Source organism: Actinia tenebrosa, unplaced genomic scaffold (genome assembly GCF_029948245.1).
Source record: "Actinia tenebrosa isolate PJP-AT-01 unplaced genomic scaffold, QUT_ActTen_1.0 PGA_scaffold16__25_contigs__length_10494907, whole genome shotgun sequence".
Taxonomy (NCBI): Eukaryota; Metazoa; Cnidaria; class Anthozoa; order Actiniaria; family Actiniidae; genus Actinia; species Actinia tenebrosa.
Genome location: NW_028292576.1, coordinates 5,503,331 through 5,519,673, shown reverse-complemented (window position 1 = coordinate 5,519,673; position 16,343 = coordinate 5,503,331). Strand labels below are relative to the sequence as shown.

At 35.3% G+C, this 16,343-nt stretch overlaps 2 protein-coding genes across 3 annotated transcripts; one reads left to right on the top strand and one right to left on the bottom strand.

Annotated features, from left to right (window-relative positions):
• On the bottom strand, positions 1-5,518 carry LOC116298536 (ubiquitin-conjugating enzyme E2-17 kDa). Its single transcript, XM_031707032.2, has 6 exons — positions 5,385-5,518; positions 5,071-5,134; positions 4,799-4,830; positions 4,614-4,691; positions 2,954-3,059; positions 1-1,675 (listed from the first exon to the last, which is right to left on the bottom strand). Exons 1-6 carry the CDS (start codon positions 5,406-5,408, stop codon positions 1,536-1,538), a joined length of 444 nt encoding a protein of 147 aa, XP_031562892.1. The 5' UTR covers positions 5,409-5,518; the 3' UTR covers positions 1-1,535.
• A 1,138-nt stretch (positions 5,519-6,656) lies between these two features.
• On the top strand, positions 6,657-16,329 carry LOC116298541 (uncharacterized). Of its 2 annotated transcripts, XM_031707037.1 has the most exons (13): positions 6,657-6,739; positions 7,736-7,810; positions 7,927-7,980; positions 9,923-10,001; positions 10,434-10,479; positions 11,015-11,138; positions 11,671-11,776; positions 12,245-12,313; positions 13,470-13,571; positions 13,877-13,912; positions 14,942-15,056; positions 15,914-16,000; positions 16,144-16,329. In XM_031707037.1, the coding sequence occupies exons 1-13, from the start codon at positions 6,702-6,704 to the stop codon at positions 16,266-16,268; spliced, it is 1,056 nt and encodes a 351-aa protein (XP_031562897.1). In that variant the 5' UTR covers positions 6,657-6,701; the 3' UTR covers positions 16,269-16,329. The 2 variants fall into 2 exon arrangements, with proteins under 2 accessions (XP_031562897.1, XP_088887239.1); XM_089031113.1 differs by lacking the exons at positions 15,914-16,000; positions 16,144-16,329 and adding an exon at positions 15,729-15,820.
• The last annotated feature ends 14 nt before the right edge of the window (positions 16,330-16,343 follow it).

Genomic DNA, 16,343 nt, shown 5'->3' with positions numbered 1-16,343 from the left:
ACACATTCACATGTTTATTGAAAATTATTACTGGATTGATAGTATTGGACCTACATCTGACTCAACAAATAAGAACTTATTGGATTGACATTAATTTTTACAAATCGGCAATAATGAAAAATGTTTGCATCTAATGCATTTAACCACAATTCTTCCAATAAAGAAAAATTCAAATAACCACCTCAACAGAGATGCTTTTGTAAGTTTTCAGTCTTTGTTTCGGTGGAATGGGGAGATTGTACCTCTAGTGTAACATTTTAAATATTAATTCAACACTAACAAAAATATGTTTGGAAAGACCATGTTAAAGTTAGTAAAAGTTGAAAGTTTGAGATACATCTAGGTAACATAAAAAAAACTTATTGAAGTCCAAAAAATTGCACATTTTGTATGGATTTGTATGTTGGTAGATAACATCTTACCTTAGTCATATTTTAATAATATTCTTCAAACTCTTCCCTTTTACTGACATTACAGCCCATTTCATGTTTCTGTAACCTAAACCACTCCAGATGCTTGGAGTTTTTTGTCATTTTGGCTACTGCCAAAAAAATTTACCAAAGGCAAAGTGCATACTGATCACAAGCAAAATTGGCTGTTGAGTAGCAGGAATATTTATCGTTTACTTTTGGAATCTACTTAGCCCATGGTCAACTTGATTGGCAGGAGCCAAACGGCTCCAAATGTTGGGAGTTGGTTAGGTCACAGAAATAGGATGTAACCAGGGATGTTGTTATGATGATCTTTCAAATCATATTTTGTTGGTCTTAATATTTAAAATGTTCACTAGATGGGGGTGCAAACTTCCCATTTGCTTAGGAAGTATTGAGGTTAAATGCAGCTGAGCCTTTTTCAATATGGATTCTTCTATTTCAATGACAATTAAACAAGGATGGTTATGTTGTACTCGTATTATCTTGATCCAGCACATTTGTTATCTCAGAGCAAAAAGAAAAAATATAAGACAACAATAATAACCTTTGTACAACAAGACATGGATGTATTATTCCCGTGAAATATTAGAGTATACTATAATAAAGGTGATTATTGTTGCCTTGCATAGGTATTGATAAGCTTTTGTGCAATACACGTATCAGAGACACTATAGAACTATGAAAGTGTAGTCTCATTTTTGGTCATACATGTATATGATTTTTCACTTCTGTATACGTGACGGTTATTACATCCTTTATACATTGAAATCTAATATTCTCATACCAAAAAAGGAATCAAAACTAGCAATGTGACAGCTTCTACGTGCTGGAGCTCGTTTCAAAGATAGAATGTGTTAGCTAAAGACACTTGTTTTTACATGTATATTTGATCCACTATCTCTGTTGACAGACTAGTATTATGTGATCCTGTTATAACATAGACACCGATACATCAAAACAATAATATTAATATGAAATACAAAGACATTAAGGCACAGTGGTACAAACAGTTAGCTAACACGATGCTCAGAAAAGCTGACAAACTGTCTGTAAATACATCAATCAAATAAGTCACGGCACATTTATGAAACATTGCTAGTGTCACATAGCATACTTCTTTGTCCATTCTTTGGCCAATTCAGTGTATTTAGATCTGTCGGTCTTGTACAAACGTGCAATGTCAGGTACAAGTGGGTCATCTGGATTGGGATCACACAATAGTGAGCAAATAGATAGGAGAACTGAAAACAAAAGCGATGACCATCAGATAATTATTATAAAATAGTTTGAAATTATGTTGTTAGAGTGCAAACCATATTATATCCGTGAAATAGTACTAACTAATAAGTACAAAATAGAGTGACCACAGTAAATCCGTGAAACTTTAGTAATACTAGATAGCACAATTTCATGCAAATTCACTTGTTTTCTATTGTTTAACTAGCACTATTTTGTACTATTTAGTAATTAGTGTTTCACGGATTTACTGTGGTCACTCTAGCATCAATGAAATAATTGAAGTCAAAAGAAATAGATATGTTTAGTGCTATTTAGTTTTTGTGCCATTTCACGGATATAATATATAACCATATTATGGTTTACACTCTACCTTCAATATTAAAATAGTATCATACGAATATTATTTCTAATGAGCTGCATTTAGTGGTCGTAAAGAAATCCTGTGAAAACTGCTTTGATAATTATTTCCAAACCTACTTGTGGATATGCCTGCTAGCAAAATAAGTGTTGTGTAAGAATCCTGTGAGGATAACTAAGCTTTTTTGCTTACTTTGCATAATTCAAATAATCACTTAAATTCCCTCATGTTAACCAGTTGTGCCAGTTTTGCAAGTAATGAGGTATTCATTTTCTTGTTTTGATTGTTATTGCAAGTTCTGTCTCTTGCAGTATTTCTATTTAGTCTGCTCCACACAGCTCATTAGAATATTAGAAAAACTCATTAAAGTGGGAATAAACACTTGATAGCATGTAAAGCTGTGAATATATACGAATTCACTAATGTCATGAATATTGAATACAGAATTCTTTGTAAAGTCTAGTCTTGTTAGGGCAAATTTAAAAGATAAAGATAATTTAATTTACTTTTTTAATGCCAGTAGTGGTTTCCCAGTAGTGGTAAGCCTGAAGTGAGATGACGTTTTACCCCCGACTCTATACCATAATAGTTTTTAAAATTCTTTCATATTAAAATTTTTGATTCCTTAGAGAATACAGGAACAATAGTCATAATTAAAGAACAAAAGCAATGTGAAAAGGATTATGGTCTAGAGACGGGTAAAACATCATCTCGCTTCAGGCTTATTCTTCCAAGCCAGGGGCTCGTGTATATAAGGCACTCAAAGATGCTCCCTACTTTACCCCCATACCCTTTACTTGTTAAACAATGCTCTTAACGAACAAATTAGCCCTATTTTTACAAAATCAACATGATTCCAAATTAGGGTTTCACTCTGTCTAGTATAAAAGTGGCTTCGCCTCCAATAAGACAAATTACAAACCTTTTGAAATAGTTAATGCAGGACTCCACTGAGATCTTAGTATATCCAGACAAATACTTCCATTACTATTGATGTTAGGGTGATATATTTTGGTGGTAAATGCGAGCTGCATAGAAAACAATTCATAAGGTTAGCTTTGATGTGAACTTAAGTAAAACAAATGATTCCATTTGCTACAACAAGGATCTTAGAAAATCAAGAAAACAAAGTTAGGTGTTGTGCTTATGTCAGAGCATTACACTCTAAATATTTTGTACTCTTTATATTGGGTTTATGCCTGTTTAATCTAAAAACTAATAGCTGAATCATACACAACGACGCATTACAATTGATCAAAATATGTGACAGGCATAGAATTTAGTAATAACTGTTGCAGAGAACAAAGAAAGGTTTCTTTTAGTGATCAAAAGAAGTTAAAACAGTCGGCAACAGCCTCTCTTGTTAAGGTTACTGCTTTCCTCTATTAAGGGAACCACTCCAAAGCTTGATTGGTAATGATAAATGTGGAATAACTCGAAAACAGTATAGCACTAGCGTGACATGTGCATTACATTGTTATAAACTTGAAGCATTGCTGGAAAAGCTTTTTTCAATGGTTTGATGAATAATTTCAATTTCTTGATCAAATTGTAATGCGTCTTTGACATCAATGCACTAAACATACACACAGACAGACACCTATACAATAACGTCTATAACAAGCTGAGCTTCACAATAACTCCAGTTAGCAATATCTTATAACAAATTTCACTCAAACTTCTTAATACATTGTAAATTAAATTATGTATTAATAATTAAAAATTGCCTTCCAAAGACAAATCTAATGTTACTAACAGATGTAAAAGGATTAGATGCATCGTTTTGTTCAAATTTCGTGAGGTTGAGCAGGGAAACCCCTTGTGTTCGCCGGCAAGGTAGGATACAAATTAGTTGAGTCATATTACTGACGTTATGTTTGTTATGGAGTGTTGTCATGCATTTTGGGAACTTCGTAAAAAGCATAATCTACTAAAAATAAACTATATACCATTAGAAATCAAAACTAAAGGTGCTAAGAACGATCAGTAGCGAATAAAATCCTTGAAAATCAAAGACTACGATTAGCCAGAAGTGAATTTCTAAGAAACATTGCGAAATGCACTCCTATATATTCAGTCCAAATCAGATAAATTTATCGTATCAAATAAATAATTTTCCATCATGATCAGTTTTTATAAACATTTTAAAAGCTAAGACATCAGTTTACTCTTTTTTGAGTGCTATTTAACAGAACCTTTGAGTGTTAAAGAAAATTTCGACCAGATCGCGACAACAACACAAATCGTACTACATGAATTGTACATGAACAATTGTCTATCATATTGTACAAAAACTAACGATAAAACTTGTCGAAATGTTCCCTTTTCAAAAAATAACGTTTGGTATAACTCAACACGGGTATGAATTTCCCAAGTGTGATGATAAAAAGATATAAAGATTTAAGCTAACACCTTTTTTTGGTTTTATTTTAGGTTGAAAGTGGCCGGTATCAAGATTTTCGTCTCTCAAGTTGCACCACATATGAGGAAACTTCATTTAAAAAAAATATATAGGATTTCATTAGTTAAATAAGGGAATATTGATTGAAGATCTTGGATATTTTAAATAAAATTTAACATACCTTTGGTGGTTTGAAAGGGTAATCGGTTGGAAAATGAATTGTAAGGAAGAAAACTCCTCCTTGGTAAGGACTGTCGGGCTAAAACAAGAATAGAAAGTTTTAACATCAATAATACCCAAAAAATAAACCCAATTTTTATCGAAATGCTGAATAAAAACAGAAGTATCATATAAAATTCAACTCACCGGCCCCATAATAGTTGCCTGCCAATGAAATACTAGGAAAAAAATGGAGAATAAAAGACAAAATATGAGAGAAGAGTTTGTAACTATGTGTCAGTCTAGAAGTGAAAAGTGGTTGGAAAAATCTAGTAGAATTCAGTGTTTAGGCTTGATTTTGGATCGAAAATCCTGTTAAATGTTATAGATAGTATAAATGTCAGTAGGGAGAGTAAATAATGCTTTTATTAGGAAGGTTTGCATTAAAAGACGAAGTACTGTATGGAATTTTCACTTACGATCTTCGCCCACTGGTCCGGCTGAGCATTGTGCTGGAGGATCTCGACCAAGATCTTGAAGTTCCTAGCGTAAAATAACACAAATATTATCCTCCAAAGCCTAAGCAACTCAACTGGGTATAAAACAAGAGCTTAGTTGGGTTCTTCGGTCAATTCTTCGAGGTAAAAACGAGAGCAAACGAAAGTTGATGGAATTCTTGTCGGGTCACCATCCTTTATCCACTGCAAGTCACAAGCCCGTGAACACGTTTTTCCAGCCAAGCCAAGGGCTTCTCACCACGAAAAAACATCCAAAGAATAAGTGATTCCCTTACTTTGTTGATTCTTTTGAGGGCCATCTTTTATTTTGTTCTTGGGGATCAAGAAGAACTCCACAAAAAAGCAGAATTCACTCACTCCTGCCAAACTTCCTGTTGCGTTCCTTGCAAAATGGCGGACACAATACGCACGCGCTTTGACCATCTACCGGCGGCCCATATCACGTGGTACTATCCAGGCCACCCCAAAATGGATAGGCGTGAAAAAAATCCCATTAGAAATATCTCTCCCTTTTCTTTCTTTTTATCTTTTTATTTCGTTATACGACCATATCTTATGCTAGGGCCGGATGTAGAGTTTTTAGATAGGAGGATCTAGATACTGGTTTACGTGGTACTATCCCAGGTCACCCCAAAATGGATAGGCGTGCGTGAAAAAAATATCATAAACAATATTTCTTTCTTTTTATCTTTTTATATTGTTATGACCATGATTTATGCTAGGGCCATATGTATAGTTTTTAGATAGGAGGATCCAGATACTGGATTAATGTAACGATGAAAGGGAGGGCTTACTACCCCAAGGCACCCCCAGTTGGATAGGCGTTCCGAAAAAACAATATTGACTAAATAACAAATTATTTCTTTCTTCGCAAAAATCTCTTCTTATTTCGTTACACTAGGACCGTACTTTATAGTTTTTATTGAAGGGAGGGGCTAGATATTGGGTTAAAATAACTTGAGAAAAAAGAGGAAGGGTCCATAAAAAATGTCTAGTTAAGTATTTTTTTGTTTGTTGTTGTAAAAATATCTTCTTATTTCTTTATCTAGGGCCAGAGTTTAAAGTTTTTAGAAGGAAGTGGCTAAATACTGGATCAAAGTAACGACGTACGGAAAGGAGGGGAGCAAACCACCACAAAAATAGGCTTGCTGAAACTCTTTATCTTAAAAAGCTCTCTTTTTCTTTGTAAAAATATATTTGATTTCATTATACCAGGAAATAATGCAAAAAAAGGGTAGGACAAAAATTTTTTTTCAAAACTTCAATGGACTTTTTTTAGCATCTGCATCAAGTTCCTTTAACTTTAATTCAAAAAATAAGTTATCAAAAGAGTCAGAATTGAAATTTAATTTGGTTATGAAATTTAATTGATTATATTTTTACATATAGTTTATTGCTCAATCAATGGTGTAGTTTTATTATTATTTTGACGAACACAAAAATTCAAAGTATTTCGCCAAGTCATTGTAATGTGTCCAAAATGTTTCGTCCGGGTAGGGGTAAGTACAAATACCTCCGGTCTAGGGATCCCAAGGGAATTCCACGTGTAATACTAGATCGATTCTTCTTCTTGTCTCTCTTGCACAACCAACATGGCGCCCGAATCTAAGCGAAGTAAACCCATAATTAGGTAGGTTAACTTATGACTAGAATTTCAAAAAATGCGCAGTTATCACCTTTTGAAGAATATGAATGCTTTTAGTTATTCAGAATTTGAAATTATTTATTTTAAAAACAAAAAAATTGTTCTGATAGCTCCTGCAGCGGGAGTTGAAGATTATTGAGCATTGTTTTACAGTTTTGCAATATGCAAGTTGATTCGAAAAAATGCATTAAGTAGATGTAAGGTTTGAGCTATATGTAGAAATGTAAAGACAGACCATTCTGTGAGTGAAATTTGTTCGCTTTTTGTACAAAAATATTTAGGCATAAAATATAGAGGCAGACATGAATAGCTGTCTAAAATTTTAAACCAAGGGGCGTATTTCTTGGGTTGCAACCACGTATCAAAATCCCTTGAGATTTAAATAGCAATGAAACAGCCACCATGTTGGTTGATCTAACAAGAAAAGCTAATGAGGAATGCTTTGTTATCATCAATCATATGGCTGCTACGAAGTAACATGCATCACAAGATGCCGGTGATTGTACTGGTGCTTGGAAACAAAGATTTTCCCCTTCAGTTCGTATGTAGTCAACCGTTTCATGTTTTCTACCCTGAGACTCTTTTGGTCCAGTGGCGTTGGCTTGAATTGATCGACATCAGTATTTCTTGAATTGACTGTATATACACCTTATATTCCCTTCACTGGTTACATAACATAATCTTGATTTATAAGTAAAGAAATATGTTAAATTACAGCAAAACTACTCTTACCAAATAACTATCACTTAATACAGTTTTGAAGACTGCTGTCACATTTGTTGTTGAAGATAAACATGCTGCCTCATAGCAACACTGTGGTAAAATCTAATCTGATAATATCGTTGTCTGGAAGAACTGGCAGTGCTGTACATGCACATGCCACGTCACTTATACCACCCTCAAATCCAACTCCTCTAAGTAGTAATGTCAGTCCCCACCTTTTGACATTCAGACTTTTAATTTTCTCTCTTCAAATATCAGGGAAGGCCTCATTCTTGGAATGGGAAATCCACTATTGGATATCTCTGCAACTGTGGACCATGATGTTCTCAAAAAGTAAGTTGACAAGGGTTTAAATTTTGATTTCATTTTATTGTCGTAAATATGTTTAAGGAATAACATTGGGCGTTACATACTTCAAAAACTAAACTCTGTTATTTTTCTTTCTTTAGATATGAACTTGAGGCAAACAATGCTATCCTTGCCGACGAGAAGCATAAACCAATGTAAGTTAATGACTGACATCCATGCTTTTAGTTGCAGATCCAGGATGGTTTCAAGGGGGTTGCTCTTACCATATTAACTGTACTGCCCAAGATTAACCAGAATTTTTGCTTCTCTGACTCTGAGGGTTTTTCTAGCTTTTGTTTTTCCCCTCTCCTCTCGAACTAACCCTAATTTTTGTCAAGCTGGCTAGAGCTGTGCTCCGGGGTCATAAAAGGATAGTGTAGTGGCTATATGGATTTGAATGACATGTTCATAGATAAATGGCTCATAGATTGGCCTAGCTGCTGAGGATGTAATTCTGGGCTTTAGAAGTAATATAATGGAGCAGTTAAAGAAGACTTTCTAGGATTGTAATTCCGATATTTATTAGAATTAATACAGCTACTCAGTCAGCAGTATTCTGGCTTCAATCGCGTGGATTAGCAGAGCCTAAAGGAAAATACGGCTTTCAGTCTATAGTTGATGTTGAAGGCATATACATAAATATATCGTTAAGTACTATGCGGTAATAGAGCTGGTAATTAAATACTTTTCTCTAAGTTTTGAATCCTTTTACTAACTGAGTTTCACAGTTCCACTTCACTGGTTTGTATATTTAAAAAGACAATATTAGAAAAATGTGATCAATAATGGAGAGATTGAGAACTTCAAAACAGTTAGTGAAAAACGAATAACCATTTAATCATATTTCTAAACAAATTAATATCGTTTATTTGGCTATGTATCTTGAAATACATATGATTATTTCATCAGCTCTTTAGGTCAATTTTAGTTGCCGTCAGTGTAATTTTAGATGGAGGCTATTAAAACTTAGGGACGTCAGTAACGCAACACTGTTTTCTTCGCTTACAAAACCGCATCTGTATAGTTTTACTAATCGAGTGTCATTCCACTTCACTGGTTAAAAGATACACAAAAGCGGTACATTTTTATTAAAATAAAACACATTTAAAAGGCGTACCCTTTTGAATAAATTTGATGTGAAAAAAAATGTTCACAAGTTCTAAAAGAAAAATGCATAGTACAACTTCAAGAGCATCTTTTTGCTTTTTTTTTTTTTTTTTTTTTTTTGCATAATTTTGCAATAGAATCACTAGTTATTTGTTATAAAATAAAAATCATAGGATAAAAGCTGGAAATTTGACATTAAAGAAGCGTCTAAATTCCGTATGATCCAACCAACCAAAGTCCAGTCCATTCCATCTATGTATGGTTCCGGATTTTCCAAAATTAAAAAACACTCAAAATTTGGACATCTAGAAGAGGAAAACAAGTTTTAGAAGTTTGGCATGTTTTTTCTATGCATTAAGATTATCCATGGCCTCTCAAAAGGTGAAAATTCAAAACGTTTTATTGGGTTGCCTGTGGCAGCCCAGTCGTAAATTGTCTTTGTTTTTTGTTTTTTACTGGGTTGCAGGGGCAGCCCAGTCGTAAAATGCCTTTGTTTTTTTTAAATAAAATAAATAAAATTAGTACGACATAACAACTTGGCTATGCAGTGAAAAATTTGCCTATCCAATCTTTATTTTATCAATTCACCTTTTTGGCGCTAGCTTGGATTGTTACGGTCACCAAAAAGTTCGGACATCGTTCTCAGATTTCCATACAAATTCACTGACTTTAAAGAGAAAATTTAGGTAGATTTCTTTAGTTAGCTCTCTTAACAGCAGTAAGAAAAGCTTCAATCAAGCTAGAAAAATGATTATTTACTTGTATTTAGAGAACTAACTAAACAAACCAAGTAGATAGCTCATTTAGAGTCAGTACATTTGTACGGAAATTCAAAAACAATGTCCGAACGTTTTGGTGACCGTAACACAATCTAAAACAATTTATACCCTGTGACGGCATTTTTCATTTTTTGATATCTTGTTGTGTTCCAGATAAAAAAAAATTGGTTGAATTATCTCATGTGATTTTTTTTTTAATTTGCTAAACCAGATACCAAGACTTGGTTGATAATTTCAAAGTAGAATATCTTCCTGGTGGAGCAACTCAAAATAGTTTACGTGTGGCTCAGGTAGGAATGTTTACTGCTCTCCTCCCCTTTAGAATGCTTAAAGCTACTTGTACCCAATTTCTTAATTAGTGACTTAGATATAATAACATGTTATATTTCAAGATGCAGGGTTCTTGGGTTCTGTCAATCAAATTTCTGACGGCACTAGATTTATTACTTATCAGTTCATTTCATATATTAAATATTCCATCACCCATACACCCACCCATCCATCCATCCCCCCCCCCAGCTACCCATCCATCCATCCATCCATCCATCCATCCATCCATCCATCCACCCATCCACCCATCCACCCATCCACCATCCATCCATCCCATCCCTCCCTCCCTCCCTCCATCCATCCATCCATTCATAGACCTACTTATCCATATTCATTTCACTGATATAACTGGGGACAGTTATTAATAATTGTTATATATATCATTGTTATAGTGGCTTTTAGATACCAAGAAAGCCACATCTTACATGGGATGTATTGGTACGTTTCTTCAACTTCTTTCTTCTCAATAGCTTTTTGCCTTTTTTTTTTCTTCATTTTTTTCTTTGTTGAAAATCTGATTTTCCACAGCTGAATGGATTTCATTACTCTTTCATCGGTGCTCCTTACTCTGCTTTCCAAACTTTTCCTCACTCTGCTTTCCAAACTTTTCCTTACTCTAATCTCATAACAATTAAGCCTTTTTCACACTATTGTTTTAGTCACAGTAGACCTAATTATCTTCATATGTGAATTGCCCATTTCAAACCGCATGATATTTACATGATGTTCTCTAGATAATTGTTCCTTTATCTTTCTGAAATTTATTCATTTATATTCATGTGGATATGAAAACATTTCTACAGAGAACATCATGTCAACATCACATGGGCAATTTACATACGACAGGGATTAGGTCTATTGCAATAATTGTAAGCAGCATCTTACATCTAGACAGCTAACAGCATTAGCTGTACGGCTTTCATTGTTGTTAGACTCTTCAAGTCGTCACTCATGCTTTCGTTTCTTAATGTAGGGCAAGATGAATTTGGAAAAACTCTGACCAAAATTATGGAGGATGCAAATGTTCATGTGAACTACTTAAGTAATCCTGAAGTACCCACTGGAACATGTGCTGTGTGTATCACTGGTAAAAACAGGTAAAGTAATTAACATCATAACATAATCAACATGACTACCATCACCACCTCTATCATCTTCATCACTACCAACATCATCATCACTACTACTAACACTACTTTCGACATCATACATTACCAGCAGCACTGGTACTACTGGCATCATCGTTATCATCATCATCACAACCACCATCATCACGACAATCATTCTCAATATCACCACCAACACCTGCCATAATTATTATCACCATCATCATCACCACCATCATCACGCCCACCATCATCACTTTGCAGGAGTTTCTGAAAAATGCCTTGGTGATGAGAGCTACCTGTATAAACATTGTGTACTTATACAATCTAATATTTAAAATATCGCTCTGGGATCCTCATGAGTACCCTACATTTCATATTCTGGCTGTGTTACCAGTGTGGTTGGTCCTTGTAGAGTGGTTAACACATCGGACTAGAATACCAAAGACGTGTGTTCAATTCCCGCCAAGGGCATTAGATATTTTTCTCTTATTCTCTCCATTCTAATATTAATGGTTTTCAGGTCACTTGTTGCTAATCTGGCCGCAGCCAATCATTACACAAAGGATCATCTTGATATACCAGAAAACTGGGCTTTAGTAGAAAAAGCTGATTTCTTTTATATTGCTGTAAGTATGTTCTTTGCTAACTTTGTCCTAAAGGCAAATATGAGCAACATGCAACACAAGTTATATTTATTTATTCTAAGTATAGTTTTCATAATTATTAATTATTATTTTGTATATGTAATATGTGGTGTTGTCCAGCACTTTTAACATGAGCCCAAGGAAGAGGAGATTGGGCAACCACTTCCCATGTTATCGAAGTAAAATAAGTTGCTTAATATTGTTTAATTAGCCACTCTAATAAGAACATTGAAAACAAGCTTTGTTTTCTACAGTTCTGCTTGTTATAGTTGTGACCTTTAGATCCTACAACGAGATTAAGAGTATGAGTAAGAGTTTAAAAATAATTGGTCCTGTGCATGTGGTTAACACTGAATCATTTGATCAGGCGATGTATCTAATCTGTGCTTATGACTTTAATGCCTTTACCACATACAAATAAACTAACTTTCAATGTTGTTTCAATTTCAGGGTTTTTTCTTGACTGTTTCAGTTGATTCAATTGTAGCAGTTGGCAAGCATGCGGCAGAAAATAATAAGGTATTTATACAACATATTACATATTATAGTAATATTATATAACTATAAAATATTATAAGAATAGATATGTTAAGGTGTTGGTTGGATTGTAGTTGATAACATAAGTGGTGTATAGGTGGTTTGTAAGTGGTGGGTAGGTGGTTTGTAAGTGGTGGGTAGGTGGTTTGTAAGTGGTGGGTAGGTGGTTCGTAAGTGGTGGGTAGGTGGTTTGTAAGTGGTGAGTAGGTGGTTTGTAAGTGGTGGTGTATAGGTGGTTTGTAAGTGGTGGGTAGGTGGTTTGTAAGTGGTGGGTAGGTGGTTTGTAAGTGGTGGGTACAGTAGGTGGTTTGTAAGTGGTGGGTAGGTGGTTTGTAAGTGGTTGGTAGGTGGTTCGTAAGTGGTGGGTAGGTGGTTTGTAAGTGGTGAGTAGGTGGTTTGTAAGTGGTGAGTAGGTGGTTCGTAAGTGGTGGGTAGGTGGTTCGTAAGTGGTGGGTAGGTGGTTCGTAAGTGGTGGGTAGGTGGTTTGTAAGTGGTGGGTAGGTGGTTCGTAAGTGGTGGGTAGGTGGTTTGTAAGTGGTGGTGGGTGGTAGGTGGTTTGTAAGTGGTGGTGGGTAGGTGGTTTGTAGGTGGTGGGTAGGTGGTTTGTAAGTGGTGGGTAGGTGGTTTGTAAGTGGTGGGTAGGTGGTTTGTAAGTGGTGGTGGGTAGGTGGTTTGTAAGTGGTGGTGTATAGGTGGTTTGTAAGTGGTGGGTAGGTGGTTTGTAAGTGGTGGGTAGGTGGTTTGTAAGTGGTGGGTAGGTGGTTTGTAAGTGGTGGGTAGGTGGTTTGTAAGTGGTGGGTAGGTGGTTTGTAAGTGGTGGGTGGGTGGTTTGTAAGTGGTGGGTAGGTGGTTTGTAAGTGGTGGGTAGGTGGTTTGTAAGTGGTGGGTAGGTGGTTTGTAAGTGGTGGGTAGGTGGTTTGTAAGTGGTGGGTAGGTGGTTTGTAAGTGGTGGGTAGGTGGTTTGTAAGTGGTGAGTAGGTGGTTTGTAAGTGGTGGGTAGGTGGTTTGTAAGTGGTGAGTAGGTGGTTTGTAAGTGATGGGTAGTCGGCTCTATGTGTAACTTGCTATTAAATTTCCACTGTTATTAACCCTCAATAATAAAATACGAATAACACTGGTTTTTTTTCTTGTTTTCCAGATGTTCATGATGAATCTATCAGCACCATTTTTGTGCCAGTTTTTCAAAGAACAAATGATGAAAGCCATGCCTTACATTGATATTCTGTTTGGAAATGAAACTGTAAGCAAAAGTAATTAATTATTAGTTATCAGTACAGCTGTCAGGCAATAAAAAAACATCGATTAAGGGAGCCAAGCTCAAGCTATAATTGAAATTTTGGCATGTGCATTGCATACCAGGTCACCACTTGTCTGGCTACTATGTACTAGTGTTTCCCAGAGTTTCTGGCATTTTGTTGAGCATTTGCAATAAGGACAGGGCTCTGGGGTCGAGAGTGCATGCAGCTACAATAATTGTTTATCACATCTTGGTAAAAATATCATTTTTTAACTTGACAAATTTTTATTTATTTACTTTTTATGTAGGAAATGAGGGTCTTTTCTAAAGAGCATGACTTTGGAGTAAGTAAATACTGATTCCATACATGTTATTTACTGGCCAGGATGCCGAGATGGGGAACAACAGACTGTTGCCAAGGTCTTGAATAGAAACCTTTAGCATGATGTTCTTGCTAGGTACTACAAACCTTAAACTGCAGTTCAACGTCAGGCATTTTCCATCAAACTTTCCACATTTTTTTTTTTCAAAAACATCTATTTCACCCCGGCCTGCTCTCAGTCTGACCTCTAGCTCAGCTGGTAGAGCATCGGTAGTACAATTCCGAAAGTCATGGGTTCAATTCCCAGCGAGGTCGGAAATTAATTTTTCCGTATTTATTTCCAAGGGTCTTTCACCCAAAATAACCCCGTTCCCAAGCGCTATAACTTATCTATATTTCTAAATCTTGTATTTCATAAGTGCTACGCGGTCCACATATTTTCATCTTCACATTTAGCAAGGCAAAGTTGTTGCTGGAAGAGCTGCCATATTGAATTTAAGAGAAGCTGAGTGTTTCTCCATGTTTCTTGGTCTTATTCCTAATAGTTAGCACTGAGTTAACAGTGAACCTGATGCTAAAGGTCTTAATTGTATGGACTAAAGTCAAGGTCTGTTTTCAAGACCAAGGGCAAAGTTTTTCCTGACCGACTTTGGGCCAGTAAATAACTTTAGTACTGTTTAATAAAAGAGCAGGAGTGTTTTATCAGGTATAAAACACATGGCGTAGCCGAGTGGTTTTATACCCGATAAAACACGATCTGCGAGTTTATTAAACAGCTTAAAAACCTTTATTTTGTGAGTTCTCATATTGTACCAATTTTTTTATGAAATGAACTAAGTTTGAAAGAGAAAATCCAAGTTAAAGTTTATGCATATGAAGACGATTCTATATCTGATATAAGACCTCCTTCACGGTCATGATTTCTATTGTGTTTCCTTCATGAATTATTAATGAGTTTTTAAGTACTAAATAGTGCTAAATTATGCTAATTTTATTGTATAATTAGTGCTAAATAAATTATAATTTAAATTTAATTATTTTACATTTACAGACAGAAGATTTAAAAGAAATAGGCAAGAAAATTGCAGCTTTGCCGAAAGTGAATGACAAAAGACAACGTATAGTAGTAATCACTCATGGAAAAGAACCAACCATAGTTGTCCAGAGTAAGTACACTTATACACCACTATAAAAAAAAATCTACAAAGGTTTCGCTGTTATATCACAGCGTGGGACAATCACAACAGAGCTAGGCTCCAAACTAGGTGAAAGCCCAAAGATAGAATTAGAATTGAGAAGTTGATTTTTGTGGAGGGAGGAAAACCGGAGAACCCAGAGAAAAACCCTTGAAGCATAAAAGAGAACCAACAAACAACTCTACTGACATATGACACCGAACCTGGCAGGACTCGAACCTGGGCCGCATTTGACCAATCAGACCACATTGGCCGAATTTATACTGGAATATTCTTGACCAATCAGACCTTGCATAGGTAACTACATCATAAATAATAACCATGCCTATAATTTAATCACTGGAATGTAATATTTAGTATGGCATAGCCCTTGACCAATCAGACCTTGCATACGTGACTACATCATAAATATAACCATGCCTATAATTTAATCACTTGAATGTAATATTTAGTATGGCACAGCCCTTGACCAATCAGAGCTCAGATATGTGACTACATCATAAATATAACCATGCCTATAATTTAATCACTTGAATGTAATATTTAGTATGGCACAGCCCTTGACCAATCAGAGCTGGCATAGGTGACTTCATCATAAATGTAACCATGCCTATAATTTAATCACTTGAATGTAATATTTAGATGGAGAGGTGAAGGAATTTCCAGTTATTCCTATCCAAGATGATGACATTATCGATACCAATAATTTAATCACTTGAATGTAATATTTAGTATGGCACAGCCCTTGACCAATCAGAGCTGGCATAGGTGACTTCATCATAAATGTAACCATGCCTATAATTTAATCACTTGAATGTAATATTTAGATGGAGAGGTGAAGGAATTTCCAGTTATTCCTATCCAAGATGATGACATTATCGATACCAATGGTGCTGGAGATGCTTTCGTTGGAGGTATTTCTTACTTTTTCTGTTATTATTTAGCCTCCAATAATGTATTTCCTTTGTTTAAGGCTGTTACATTGTGTAAATATAAAATAATCTTGTACTGTACAATAGCTGTAACAATAACTGACTTTCCATTCATTCCTTTCAAGGTTTCATAAGTCAATTGGTGCAAGAAACACATCCTGATGACTGTGTTCGTTGTGGACACTGGGCAGCCAACTATATCATCAAGCAATCTGGAGTATGTCTTAACCATAAGCCTGACTTTCAGTAACTTTTTGATGGATCAATAGTATCATCTGGTATCAAATAAAATCTCTACGAAAAACATTAAAGTGTTGACTGTGTG

Excerpts from the sequence above, each read along its gene's own strand:
- LOC116298541 (XM_031707037.1), top strand. The coding sequence starts at position 6,702 with ATGGCGCCCGAATCTAAGCGAAGTAAACCCATAATTAG. Across the intron at positions 6,740-7,735 it reads CGAAGTAAACCCATAATTAG|GGAAGGCCTCATTCTTGGAA; the intron begins GTAGGTTAACTT and ends TTCAAATATCAG. Across the intron at positions 13,572-13,876 it reads TTCTGTTTGGAAATGAAACT|GAAATGAGGGTCTTTTCTAA; the intron begins GTAAGCAAAAGT and ends CTTTTTATGTAG.
- LOC116298536 (XM_031707032.2), bottom strand. The coding sequence starts at position 5,408 with ATGGCCCTCAAAAGAATCAACAAA. Across the intron at positions 3,060-4,613 it reads ACCCTTTCAAACCACCAAAG|CTCGCATTTACCACCAAAAT; the intron begins GTATGTTAAATT and ends TTTTCTATGCAG. Across the intron at positions 1,676-2,953 it reads TGCATTAACTATTTCAAAAG|TTCTCCTATCTATTTGCTCA; the intron begins GTTTGTAATTTG and ends TTTTGTTTTCAG.